This window comes from Alternaria triticimaculans, assembly GCF_023758025.1.
Source record: "Alternaria triticimaculans strain BMP 0046 chromosome Unknown scaffold_6, whole genome shotgun sequence".
Taxonomy (NCBI): Eukaryota; Fungi; Ascomycota; class Dothideomycetes; order Pleosporales; family Pleosporaceae; genus Alternaria; species Alternaria triticimaculans.
In genome coordinates, this window is record NW_026055963.1 from 812,435 (window position 1) to 825,699 (window position 13,265).

The 13,265-nt window shown below is 54.1% G+C and overlaps 3 protein-coding genes across 3 annotated transcripts; 1 reads left to right on the top strand and 2 right to left on the bottom strand.

Moving 5' to 3' along the window:
- Window positions 1-699: 699 nt before the first annotated feature.
- J4E78_005162 (uncharacterized protein) lies at window positions 700-3,153 on the bottom strand (the record flags this gene model as incomplete). The annotated part of the gene is made up of 3 exons (XM_049365784.1): window positions 700-2,341; window positions 2,392-2,929; window positions 2,985-3,153. 3 exons carry the CDS (start codon window positions 3,151-3,153, stop codon window positions 700-702), a joined length of 2,349 nt encoding a protein of 782 aa, XP_049222499.1.
- Window positions 3,154-4,196: 1,043 nt separating this feature from the next.
- On the bottom strand, window positions 4,197-9,279 carry J4E78_005163 (uncharacterized protein; the record flags this gene model as incomplete). Its single annotated transcript, XM_049365785.1, has 8 exons — window positions 4,197-4,335; window positions 4,384-7,816; window positions 7,865-8,138; window positions 8,195-8,235; window positions 8,286-8,612; window positions 8,665-8,743; window positions 8,791-8,817; window positions 8,866-9,279. The coding sequence occupies 8 exons, from the start codon at window positions 9,277-9,279 to the stop codon at window positions 4,197-4,199; spliced, it is 4,734 nt and encodes a 1,577-aa protein (XP_049222500.1).
- An 841-nt stretch (window positions 9,280-10,120) lies between these two features.
- Window positions 10,121-12,153, top strand: RLI1 (Fe-S cluster-binding ribosome biosynthesis protein; the record flags this gene model as incomplete). Its single annotated transcript, XM_049365786.1, has 4 exons — window positions 10,121-10,140; window positions 10,196-10,220; window positions 10,347-10,749; window positions 10,799-12,153. 4 exons carry the CDS (start codon window positions 10,121-10,123, stop codon window positions 12,151-12,153), a joined length of 1,803 nt encoding a protein of 600 aa, XP_049222501.1.
- Window positions 12,154-13,265: the final 1,112 nt, after the last annotated feature.

Consider the following 13,265-nt stretch of genomic DNA (forward strand, 5'->3'; position numbering starts at 1 on the left):
GGTGCCGGAACCCCACTAGCGCAGTCAGTCAGTCTGCCAGCGACGAACATCGATACCACAGTATTGAAGATGTGACTGCATGCAATAACCCCGAGAACAATGTTAGGCGCTATGATTCGGAAGAGAAGATTTACCGCTGAATCTAGTAGAAAATGGTGCAGTCCACGGGTTGTGGACTGGAAGTTGTAGTGTAGGAGAGTCGGGCTAAGGTTTCCGGTGGAAAGAGTAACAGTCCGTCGTCATCAACGGTTTCGCGAGGTTACTCGATACGGTATATTGGAACTTTATAGCCTAACACCGCCCGCACTGAAGCAACGCATCTATTGATCTGGAGTATGCCAAATCTTTAAATTGTCAACGACCAAGTGAGATGCTACGGCGCAGCTACTACATCTACGGCGCAAGAGCGACTGTTCATCGACTTCACGCTCAGTAGATAGGATATGAGACTCAGATTGGGGGTTTGTATGCGATTCATATGTTTCTTCTTTGTCCATATATGCTTCTTGAACAATATACTACACCAGCCCTATGCAATGCGACGCCACTCCCATGCCCATCCATATACACATAACGAATCTCCCCATGCCCACATCCCCAACAACGAAAGAAATTGGCGACCATAAAAAACGCCAAAGGGTATCAACAAACATGCCTCAGCGCACATACTCCACTCCCCATACAATGTACCGCACCAATCTACAACTCCATATTCTCCTCTGCCTCTCCCATTGCATCATCGACGTCCGCAGCCCCAAACACCAATTTAAGCTCTTTCGGATCCATGGTGCCCACAAACGCGCGCTTAACAAAAGTGTACCATTCCTTGGACGCCTTGTGTTTCTTGTGGTGTTTTCCCTTTTTTCCCTTTTCATGCTTGTGTTTTTTGTGTTTTGCGATGACGAAGTCGTTTTCATCCACTTCATCAGTTTCTTCCTCCTCCACCTCCACCATGTCCTCTACTTCTCCTTCAACACCGTCTTCTCCTTCCTCAACAGCGTCTTCAACATCCCCCTCTTCAACCTCCAACTCAACACCCTTAGTCTTCCCCTTACTCGCCCCAATCTTCCGTGCATACTCGACCCACCTCCTCACGGTAAGATCCTTGAACCCACGGTCTTTCTTCGTATCATACTCGACCTCAAACACAAACTCATTCGGGTGCGGTTCGGGTCTCGGCTGCTTCCCCTGGTGTTTCTTGTGTTTTCCCTCATTCCACTTCTTGTTCTCGATCCTACCGTCGGGACTAACACCGAATCCGAATATCGTCTGAACAGCATCGTTGTTGATGGAAAGACGGTCGTCAATGGCTGCATCGGGCGAGGGCTCGAGGAAGTCGTTATTGATGTGTGTGAGGTTGGCGAAGTACTGGACGTGACGTGTCCATGTCAGGGTCTGCGGGGAATAGGCTGGGCCTGGTGGAGAGGATTTTGAGGGGCCGTCTGGGACTTTGAACTTGTATTTTCGGGGCTTCTTTTTGTTCTTCTTGCCCTTGTGCTTCTTTCGCGTGGTTTCTACGTCTTCGTCGCCGGTATAGTCGTAATCGTCATACTCGTCGTAATCCGTGGGGGTAATCGGGAGTTGTTCGGCTGGCGTCTCGATGGTGGGCGGGCTGATTGGACTAGACGCTACACTGAGATGTTCCAAGCCAGTGATGTTGTACTCGATGATGCGGAGGGTGGGGAAGTAGTTCGGTACTACGCTGGGTGAGACATGTGTTACCGCGTAACGTTCGGCGTATCTGCCTCCAATCTTCTCGAGGTACTTCTTCCTCTCTTCCTTCCGGTCTTTTGGCGACTTCCCGACCATGGCCATGAGCCACTCCCACATCGACTCTTTTTCCTCCTCGTCATCGACATTCTTCGAGCGCGACTTTTTGTTCGATTTCGGCGGGGGCGCAGGTAGCTGAGCCCAAGCCTCCCGCAGATTAAGCAGATAATCCGACGCAGATGCAACCGTCACCTCACCATCTTCCAGAAGTTCGACTCCATCAGCCAGAGCAGATCTGCCATCCAAAGCTCCCATCTTGCCATTCTCCGTGTCCTTTTCGATGTGCTCGAAATCCTGCAGCATGAAGTGATCGATGTTCATGTGCCCAAAGAGACTTCCCACAATGACGTCTCGGAACTGTCGTCCAAAGAGCGTGTACTTCTGCCAACAGGTCTCGTCCCAACTCTCCTTGCTGTCGACGCGAGCAGGTGGTACGTGTCCGATGAGGATAGCCTTCATGCCGCGATCGCGCAGAATATCAAGCTGAATGCGCAGCCATTCCATGTGTTCGTAGCCGGGTTCGCGTTTCTTTGCGCAGCCATCGACGGCGGAGTTGGAAGTGAAGAAGTACCTGCGCGTGTTAGTTCTTGCCCTAGAGATCACGTTTCTTTCCCCACTTACATGGTGTTTAAGCTGATGACAGACAGCTTCCCAGGAATCACCTCGACCGAAAACCAGCCTCCTTGCGCAAACTGATGTCGTTGCGCCTCGGGTATGAAACCGCGCCAAATGTCCAGAAACTCCGTCGTCCACCTATTTGGCCCGCTTGTGAAGATGTTGTGTGGCAAGATGTCGTTGTTCCCGAAAGTCGGTACTATGGGTATCGCGAAGCTGTTGGGCCCATGGCCGTGGCCGCTCTGTCCAAAGACCTCTGCAAACTTGGAGACCATGTACTCGTTCTGCTGCACGACCTGCTTCTGCGTCCGTGGGATTTCATCATCGTTGTCGTGTCGCGCCGAGTCGCCGGTCCATATAACAAAGTCTACATCGTCTTTGATGTTGTCTTCTATCCACTTGAACGTCTGGTTGACGAGCGCAAAAGGGGAGTCGCATCCTGTGGTTTCTGCGCCATAGAGACCAGCGGGTCCGCGTTTGCGATGGCACGCAGCGTCGGCTTCTGTGCTCGAATATGTCTTGTAGAAAGGGTCTGGGTGAAAGTCTGCGGCATGACGTTAGTCGCGATAGCAGCCCCAGGGATCAAATGGCCGACGTACCCGTAATATGTAGGAACCTGCCTGTAAGCTTTCGTCGCCCATCCGCGTCTATGGATCGGGAACCCGCAGCGCGGCTGTTTGCTGCATCGCCAGCCGCGTTAGGCGGGGCCGCGGTCGCGTGTGCCCAAAAGAGCAGCCCGCATAGAGCTGCGTCCCGTACGCGCAGCATGTGTATCATGATGGAGTGTTGGAGCGAGGCATCTGCTCAGGCTTCGTGGATGGCGCGCGACTGTATATTCACACAGGACTCTACCATGCAAAAGCGCCGAAGACACCCTGATGGCGCCCGCCGGGGAAGCAAGGCGCAACAGGGAGCCACCGCTGCGAGCACGATCCTTCAGCGACCCTTGTCATTGGAGCGTCATCGCCCTCGCACTAGACACTCTCATTAGCCCCGCAGGGGGTAATGATTCTTTGCCCAATTAGTAAACAACCGAGCCCCAGCCAGCAACACACATGCCCTTCCCCACAGCCACAGGTGTCTCACTAGCAAACGTACGCTGCTGATCGCGTGACCTCAGAATACCGACAATCCTCGCGCTCCATCAAATGCCTCTGCGAATTCTCAATCTGCCGCTGGAAGCTCCCCGAATATCCCTCACCGCTTGGCTTCCAAGCCACGTGTGGGCCGTTGGAATACTCTAGACAGCCCAGTAACCAGCTTGTAGGGTTGTAGACCATGAAGATTGGGCAGCAGATGACTCGCGTGATCACATTTCATCCTTCAAGAAGCCAAGGCTGCAGTCAGTAATAATACCTCACCATCATCATGCAGCGAGGCGAAAGCGTGATGTGTGTAGTCCATTGTCATCTTGCACAACCGCAAGTGCTGAATCTACATGCTACTAATGATACTCTCTTCACAGAGACACCTTCCATTCTTGTAATGTAAAAGCGCACTATCCCAAGTGCCGCCATGCTCTTCAACAACCTGTACGCTAGTTTTTATTTGCGCCGCCCTGCGAAAATCATGAACACCGGGGCGCACCCTGATACTGGGCTGTCCATGCAGATACAATAGAAAGACGAAGAATCAAACAGTGCCCGTAACTAGTCATAACTTGAGTAGCCAACCGAGCCGAACACCTACGCTATGCTGCAAATATACTCGACGGCGTGCCACCGTAAAAAATCGAAAACGCCATATGCCCATGGTAGATAATGTGGAATGATGCGTCAGCATCATATGTGTGTGTGTACGAAGAGGAGTGCTCAGGCGCCGTTGTTCTGGCCGTTTGTCGGAGCCGCAGCCGCACCTGGCTTTTCAGAGGAGACCATCTTAGTGTACATGCCCTTGACCGATGCGACAGTCACACCGGGCCGAGGCCAGTGGTGGTTGATCGTGAAAGTCCTATCATCGATTAGTATAAGTGTGTGAGAAGCTGATGAACATGCTTACCATAGACGATCCTCGAGCTCCTCATTCTGTTTGGTGTTTTGGCGGATGAAGTTGCCGACAGCCATCAGCTCTTGTTTAAGGATCCTGAGCATCCCTTCCTTCTGCGGGTAGTTCTTCGGCGTCGCCTTTTTAAGGCGGCTGAGATTGTCGCGAACAGGTCGGAGCTTACGCTCAAGGAACTCGTCAGCCTTCTTCTCCTTGGGCTTGGGTGTTTCCACGCTGCGGTCAGGCACTTGGCTCTGGCTATGAGAGCGCGGGCGGTCTTCAGAAAGGCGAGGCCGATCATCCTTAATACGCGGCCTATCAACGTCGCCACTGATCTTTCGGCGGTTCTCTGGCGTGCCGTTCCGATCAGACGTGTGGGCACGACGATCAACGCTGTCGCGATCATTGCGATGGTCCTTGCGGGAGTCCGAGGGCCTGTACTGGTCGCTGTTTCTAGGGCGGTCATCACGTTTCCTATCGTGATGGCGGCCTTCAGTCCGGCTATCAGGACGTCGAATTTCGCTGCTGCTGTTCGCCCGGTGCGCAGGACGCTCTGAATCCCGTCCTTGCATCTTGCGTGCTAAGCCAGCTGGAGCGGGGCTAGCTGAGACGCCCTTGTCTGTCCGGCGCGCAATGTTGAGCTGATGCTTCTTGTTGTTGCGGTGGTGATTCTCCATCATGCGCTTGACATTGGGATCCGTTGTGCTCTTGTCTTTGAGTACGGTGAGGAGATAGTTCGCGCGACGAACCAGATGCACGGCGCCAGGAGACTTGGCGTTCTTCTCTTCACCCTTCGTGCGCTCTTCCTTCTTGTCAACACGATGCTCTTCGAGATAGAACTTGTCGGTAAGACCAAGCTCTGGGTCGTCACGGATGGGAATCCATGCACCGTAGCCGTGGCGCTGAATACCGATGCAAAGCATGCCGTCTTCGCGTGCGCCCCAGGGACAAGAGTAGCTCGCAGGCTTGATGGCATCCGGTACACGGAAGTTGCGCCACTCGGGAGTTGCCTCAACTGCTTCCTTCAGGACGCGCATCTCGATGGGCCGCTCAAGGATAGTCTCTGCATTAACCTTCTTGACCTTGCCAAAGTCGAAAAGAACGGCCTTCTTGTCCTTCTTCGTGATGGGACGCTTAGTCTCAGCCTCCAGGTTCTTGAGCCTAGTCTGCTCATCCTTGACGAGTTGCGTGCTCATAGAGATGATCTCATCAAGAGTGGCCTTGACGACCTCCATGTCGCGTCCAACAAGCCTAGCTGCGCGAAGCATCTCTTCGCCACGCTCCTCGAGTGAACCATATCGACAGTACGCGCCAATGAGGTTACGAGCCTCCTTTGTGTTGAGAGGCCGCTTGGGGTCGCGCTTGACGTTGTCGTCTGGCTCAGATTGCTCGTCGTCGTCGGCTTCGACGTTGGTAGCCTCAAGGGCCCGCTTCTTTGCTGCTCGCTGCTCGCGTGCGCTTGCTGAGGCTGCCTTGCGCTTTCGTGGTGCGCTCTCTTCAAGAAGCTTCTGAGTCTCTTCTTCATCCTTCCGCTGCTGGATATCAGCCTTGACTGCCTCCAGCTCTTCTTTCGGAATGATGTCGTCCCACTCGAGATCGATCTTGACATCGGTGTACTCAAAGTTCTTGAGGAACTCTTCGCCACCATCAGATGTAAGACCGGCAGCCTGCTCAGTCTTGTGTTCCTCAGCGTTCTCCAGGACTGAGTCAATGTCGAGCTCTTCCAGCTTCTTCTGGTTGCCAGACTGCTCGAACATCTTCTGTCCGCGGCGCTTGAGGATGTTGTTAATGTCGTCGGCGGAGTTGGGCTCTGCTGCAGCACGACTCATCTTGTCGTTGAGCTCCTTCTGTTGGCGATCGGTGACACCACGCTGGATTGTGATGAACTCCAACATGCGCTTGTTACGAGCGCGCTCCAGAATCTCCTCTTCGATAGTGTCTTTGGAGACAAGACGATATACGCTCACAGGCTTCTGCTGACCAATACGATGGGCTCGAGCCATGGCCTGCAAATCCGCCTGAGGGTTCCAATCGGAGTCGAAGATAACGACAGTATCAGCAGTCATCAAGTTGATACCGAGACCACCAGCCCTAGTCGATAGAAGGAAGCAGTAGTCCTCGCTGCCGGGAGAGTTGAAGTGATCAATGGCGATCTTCCTCTCTGCTGCTGGGACTGTTCCATCTAGACGCTGGAATGGGTAGTTGCGTAGCTTTAGGTAGTCGGTCAAGATGTCCAGCATGTGAACCATCTGACTGAAGATGAGCACGCGGTGACCGTCGGCCTTGAGCTTTCCGAGGAGTCGGTCCAGCAGCATCATCTTACCACTGGAGGTGATGAGGGCCTTCAGGGTCTCATCCTTGGTCGCACCAGGCTTGACGAGCTTGTTCTCCGCGTTCGGGAAGAGCAAAGCATGGTTGCTAGCCTTCTTGAGCTCCATGACGATGTTCAGTAGAGACTGCTTGTGGCCGACTCCACCCTCATTGAGCGCCTCGTAGTTGCGCGTGAGGATGTTCTTATAGTACTCAAGCTGGATGTCGGACAGCTCGACACGGAGAATCTTTTCAGACTTGGGAGGTAGGTCGTTCTCTACCTTCTCCTTGGTGCGGCGAATCATGTATGGCTGAATCGCTGAGCTGAGCTCGGCAAGCTTGTGGCTGGCGTCTTCCGAAGCGAGGTCAACGTTCTCATCAACCTGGATCTTTCCGGGCATGAGGAAGTCCATCAGAGCAGCCAACTCTCCAAGTGTATTTTGGATGGGGGTACCCGTGATAAGAAGTCGACATGGTGCCTTGAACTGTCGGAGGCGGTCGTACAACTGCGACTCGCGGTTCTTCAATCGGTGCGCCTCGTCGACAGCAAGGAACTGCCAGTTGATGCTCTGGAGGAACTGCCAGTCGGCAAGGACGTACTCGTATGTGGTGAGGAGCACGTTGAACTTGATCTTCTTGGTGTTTCCGTCGACCAAGAGCTCCTTCTCTCGGATGATGCTGCGGGCTTCTTCCCTACCGGTGTAGATGACATAGTTGACATCCGGTGTCCAGTTGTTGAAGGTGTCTGCCCAGGCAGGCATGGTCGACAAAGGCACGACACAGATCATGGGGCCGTCTTGCCTCCGATCGTGTCTCAGCCAGTTGATGAAGGACACCGTCTGCACTGTCTTTCCCAGACCCATCTCATCGGCGAGGATGACGTTTGTGCCGCGACACCAGTTGTGCGCAAGGAAGTTGACACCCTGAAGTTGGAAGGACCTCAGCTGACCAAATTTGATATAGTCAGGCTGGGTGTCCAACTTGACGAACTTCCTGCGAGTGTTCGGGTTCGCCTCGCGGGCATCGGAGGAGGGCCGGTTCGATGAGCGGTCGAGGAATCGATCAATCTCGGATTGCGACAATCGACTGACGAGGGACGCGGGCTCCCAGGTGCAGAACTCGTAAGTCAGTCCCTTCCCTGTAGAGCGTTAGGTAATCCAGATAGGGGTGGGGTGAGTCAACTTACACTTGACGAAGTACTCTGTCTCATCTTCACCGTCTCGTGAGTCGATCACACGCTCCACGACGTGAAAGTCGAGCTGGCTCTCGCGCTCAGCTTCGCGTGCAACCATGTGCTGCTCGTACTCTTCCGGATCGGCGTTCTTGCGGCTGTAGACATACATGTCGTTCTGGACAGGGCCCTTGTAGTAGTTGTCCAGCTTGCGGTAGCCCTTGTAGGAAGCTGCCGTCTTGTAGTCTTCCCATGTGGAGTGGTAGTGAGCCTTGTCTTGCCATTTGACCTAGGGTAACGAGTTAGTACTGCGTATTTGCAACCAGGGCTGTAAGCAGTGCTTACCAAGTACTCGAAATCCCGCTTGTCGAACGAAGGATCCATTTCTATTGTTTGTTAGTACGTGCTAGCACATGACCTTATGGGCTCTTCTTACCTAGTCCATCCTTCGGCCGGTGGTCAAGGATCTTGTCGATGACAGGGCCAGCGTCTTCAGGCGCGGTCGCCCAGTAGTTGGGGGTCATTTCGTCGTCCTCTTCAACGAACTCGTCCTCGTCTTCTTCCTCATTGTAGTTGGCGACTTGGACAGTGCGACGTGCAGAGAATCGGACCTCGGCTTGTGATGGGGGCTCGCGGCCTGCGGCAACGGCGTGCTGACGTTGGCGTTGCTTCTTGGTTGGGATATTGCGACGGGCGCCAACGTAGCCATCCGACTCGGAGTCGGAGCCAGCTGAGCGATAGACTGGTGTGGCTTGGTTTGAGGCTGGGCAGACGGGTTAGTACGACTTCAGATGGGCAGGTGAGAGTTGACAAACTCTTCCGCGAGGCTGTCCTCTGTCGCTTGCGGGGCTGATCAGAGCTGTAGTCTTCATCATCTTCATCATCGCTATCGACCTGCAGACTGTTAGTGATGCTTCTTCCATCAACTGGGGGTCACTTACGACGCGACGACTAGGGCGGGCACGACCCTGGACTGGAATTAGCTCATGTACATAGGGACTGGAGATGCCACGTACGCTGCGACGCAGACCATATAGCTCCGGGTTCTGTTCGATATAGTCTTCCTTCTCATCGCTAGCCTTCCGCTTCGGCGGCCGCCTTGACTCTTCTGATGAACTGCGGGCGCGGTCGCTCTCTGCCTGTTCGGACGGCGGTGACTCAGAGTCGTAGTCGCCGTCCGGCTCGCCCTCTGCATCGACATCCTCAGACGAGTCTGAAGCAGCAGCTACCTCGTCGTCTTCGTCGTACTCCTCGCCCGGCGCGTCGACATCGGAGGCTGGGTCGACTGCGGCGGCCTCTTGCGTGTCGGACTGGTCGTTGTCGCTGTGCTGGGAGGAGCTATCGGCGGTCGTCATATGGGCTGCGAGAGGCGACAAATGGCCGTTTGTGTATGGTAACGAGGCGACATGGCCTGGTGAAGAGGGCATCATGATGGACGCGGCTGTGTGGATGGTCAGTACGATATTTCGACCTTCTGTGGGCTCCGGCGGCTCGGAGCGGGTGCGTTGGATAGAGCGCAACTACGCGATCCAGAATAGCCAGAACGCGACCAGGAACCAGGGCAGTGACTTGCACAATGGAAGTCTGATGGAATGCGGTCTTGGGGGTCGAGCGCCTGATGGGAGAAAGGCGGTGGAGTCGCGCGAGCCGGAGGGTGGGCGGGGAGAGTGTGCACGGTGGTGGAGGGCTGATATAGGCGCTCTTTGGGCCGCGGAAGAGCGTGTTCTACGTGAAAGGCGAGTTGCTGGATGCGTGGGCGTGGTCTGGCGATGGGATTGATGGACGCGGACAAGGCCGCCGACCGGCGATATAGGCAGAACCGCGGGTGAAGCAGACGCGACGTGAGACTCAAAAGGGAATATACATACAGTCCATGGTCAAGATACCCTCGGTGTGAGAGTCGGGTGGGGGTTGGGGGTAGGGTGAGGTGTGGGTAGATTGTGGAAGCGGAGGTTCATTGCTAGCCCTGGAGAGAGGCGCGCGCTCGGGCCTTCAACCTTGCGCCTTTGTATGCCCCAATCACAAGCCGGCAAAATCGCTGACCCAGCGTGCTCGCCAACAACGTCAGTCAACTCTTTCATTGTTCTCTGCTACCCGTGCAGTCGTTGGCGACCTTCCCTTCACTCTCCGCCTCCAACATCCCACGCGCCTCTCTCGCAGTGACTGTCGCCGAATCCATCCACGCACTGCTTAGCCGTCACCCTCATCTCAGTTTGCGACTCCAGGGCCACCCACAACCGCAACCGCCGCAACAACAAAGCCGCCGCCAACATGTCCGACAAGCTCACCCGGTACGTCACATGTCGTGAAAGACCTCACCCACGTGTATTTGCTAACACCGTCCAGTATCGCTATTGTCAACTCCGACAAGGTACCCCACTACCCCTCCACACTCAAAAATTGATCACCGACTAACATGAGGATGTTCGCTTGACAGTGCAAGCCCAAGGCAAGTGCCACCCCTCCCTCGCGCCTTCCCTGTGCTAACACGTCCCAGAAATGCCGCCAAGAATGCAAAAAGTCGTGTCCCGTCGTCCGCACGGGCAAGCTGTGCATCGAAGTCGACAACTCGTCCAAAATCGCCTTCATCTCTGAGCGCCTCTGCATTGGATGCGGTATCTGCCCCAAGAAATGCCCCTTCGACGCCATCAACATCATCAACTTGCCCACCAACCTCGAGACCCAGGTCACCCACCGATACTCGGCGAACAGCTTCAAGCTGCACAGGCTGCCTATGCCCCGTCCGGGCCAGGTCTTGGGTCTCGTAGGAACAAACGGTATCGGCAAGAGCACAGCGCTGAAGATCCTCAGTGGCAAGCTCAAGCCCAACCTCGGTCGCTACGACAATCCGCCAGACTGGGAGGAGATCCTGAAGTACTTCCGCGGTTCTGAACTCCAGAGTAAGACACTGATTTCTGGACAAAGAAATCACTTGCTAACAACACGCAGACTACTTCACAAAGGTCCTGGAAGACAACCTCAAGGCCGTCGTCAAGCCCCAATATGTCGACCAACTTCCCAAGGCCATCAAGTCCACCGAACGCAGTGTCGGCAAGCTCATCGGGGCCCGCAGCCAGATGGAGAACCTCGACGAGATGATTGACGAGTTGGAGCTGCGCCACATCTTCGAGCGTGACATTGGACAACTCTCTGGTGGAGAACTGCAGCGTTTCGCTATTGCGCTTGTCTGTGTCCAACAGGCCGATGTGTACATGTTTGACGAGCCCTCATCCTTCTTGGATGTCAAGCAGCGTCTCGCCGCAGCCCGCAAGATTCGCAGTCTGCTCCGCCCCGACGACTATGTCATTGTCGTCGAGCACGATTTGTCCGTCCTCGACTACCTCTCCGACTTCATCTGTGTTCTCTACGGAAAGCCCGCTGTCTACGGTGTCGTCACACTGCCAGCATCCGTCCGTGAGGGTATCAACATCTTCCTGGATGGTAACATTCCCACCGAGAACTTGCGTTTCCGTGAGGAATCGCTGCAGTTCCGCATCGCAGAGGCCGGTGACGAATACATGGTTGACCACAACCGCGGCTACAGCTACCCAAACATGAAGAAGACCCTCGGAAGCTTTGAACTCAACATCGAGACTGGTAACTTCACTGACTCTGAGATCATCGTCATGATGGGTGAGAACGGTACCGGAAAGACCACTTTCTGTAAAATGCTTGCCGGCGCTCTCCAGCCCGATGGCGACACCAAGATCCCCAAGATGAGCATCAGCATGAAGCCCCAAACCATCACTCCCAGGTTCCAGGGTACCGTTCGCCAGCTCTTCTTCAAGAAGATCAAGACCGCTTTCCTCAGCCCTCAATTCCAGACCGATGTCTACAAGCCGCTCAAGATGGACGACTTCATCGACCAGGAAGTGCAGAACCTCTCCGGTGGTGAATTGCAGCGTGTCGCTATCGTCTTGGCCCTTGGCATGCCAGCTGACATCTATCTTATCGATGAGCCCAGTGCCTACCTCGATTCCGAGCAGCGTATCGTCGCATCTCGTGTCATCAAGCGCTTCATTATGCACTCCAAGAAGACTGCTTTCGTCGTCGAGCACGATTTCATCATGGCCACCTACCTTGCTGACCGTGTTATTGTCTTCGACGGCCAACCTGCTGTCAACGCTCGCGCCAACAAGCCCGAGTCTCTCCTCACTGGTTGCAACTCTTTCCTGAAGAACCTGGACGTCACCTTCCGCCGTGACCCCAACTCCTTCCGTCCCCGTATCAACAAGGACAAGTCCCAGCTTGACCAGGAACAGAAGTTGAGCGGAAACTACTTCTTCCTCGAGGATGATAGTTGAAGAGGTTTTCCACAATCAGAACACGCCTCCCTCCCAGCGCCGCCCACAAGGGCACGTCAAGACCGGGGTGACTAAGAAGGGCAATAAGAAGCGCGGCCTGAGAGGACGCACTGTGAGCCTGCTGGATGACGATGAAGGTGCGGATGAGGAAGACGAGGAAGATGGCTGTCCCCTCATCGGTGGTTGACCTCCTGCGCCGGCTATTTGTATCAATGGAGTATGCAACGTCGTCAAGACTAGCCAGTCCGGGTCAAGTTAGGTGGCCGCCGAACATCTCGAGGGATAGTGCAGCATGTGTGTGGCTGGCGACTGAAAGCCAAAAGTCACAAGCCAGAAAAGTAATTAGTTAATAGCTACTCGAATGTGGTAGAGGATACATGACAACAATATATCCACACTTGTTTCCCCAACATACTCGTGGTATCCCAAACCGAGTGCATAACGTTTCAATCTCACAGTAATGTGATAATTTCTGTGACAACACTGAACGTGCGATCCTGCGTGGAAAGACGGGTGTATGCCGTTGCTACTTACTGGTTGTCCGCAAGAATAGCATCAACTAGAGTTACTAGATATTTTTACAAGTTCGCTGGTTGATGGAAACCATCAAAGGCACATTACAGGTAGAGCCATCTAGAGCGTGCTATGCATACTAAATAGAATGAAGCCCACTGAACACCTTGTAGACTCAAATGCGACGAATCCGGTAGTAAAGTCGTAGTTAGAGGCCAAAACTATCGCGATAGGTTTATGTACGCTATGAGTTTGAGAGTTCTGAATGGCTCAGTAAAGTAGTTTGATGGTCTTTGACTGGCGAGGAGGGCGTGCTACGTTGGCGGGACATGGGTGAAATCGCCGACAAACTAGACAAGTGTCGACACGTCTTTCATCTGTCTATCCCGAATCTCGGGGATGAAGAAAGAGACAAACACACACACACACACACACACACAGAGAGACACACATACACACACACGGGAGGACGAAAACGGAGACTCAGGAAGCAAGAAGGGGGTATCCATTGTGTTTAAACTATCCAATCCAATCCACTCCAATCCAATTTTACAACGGGGCATCCAGCAAGCAGCGGCGATGGGGTATATAGATGAAAA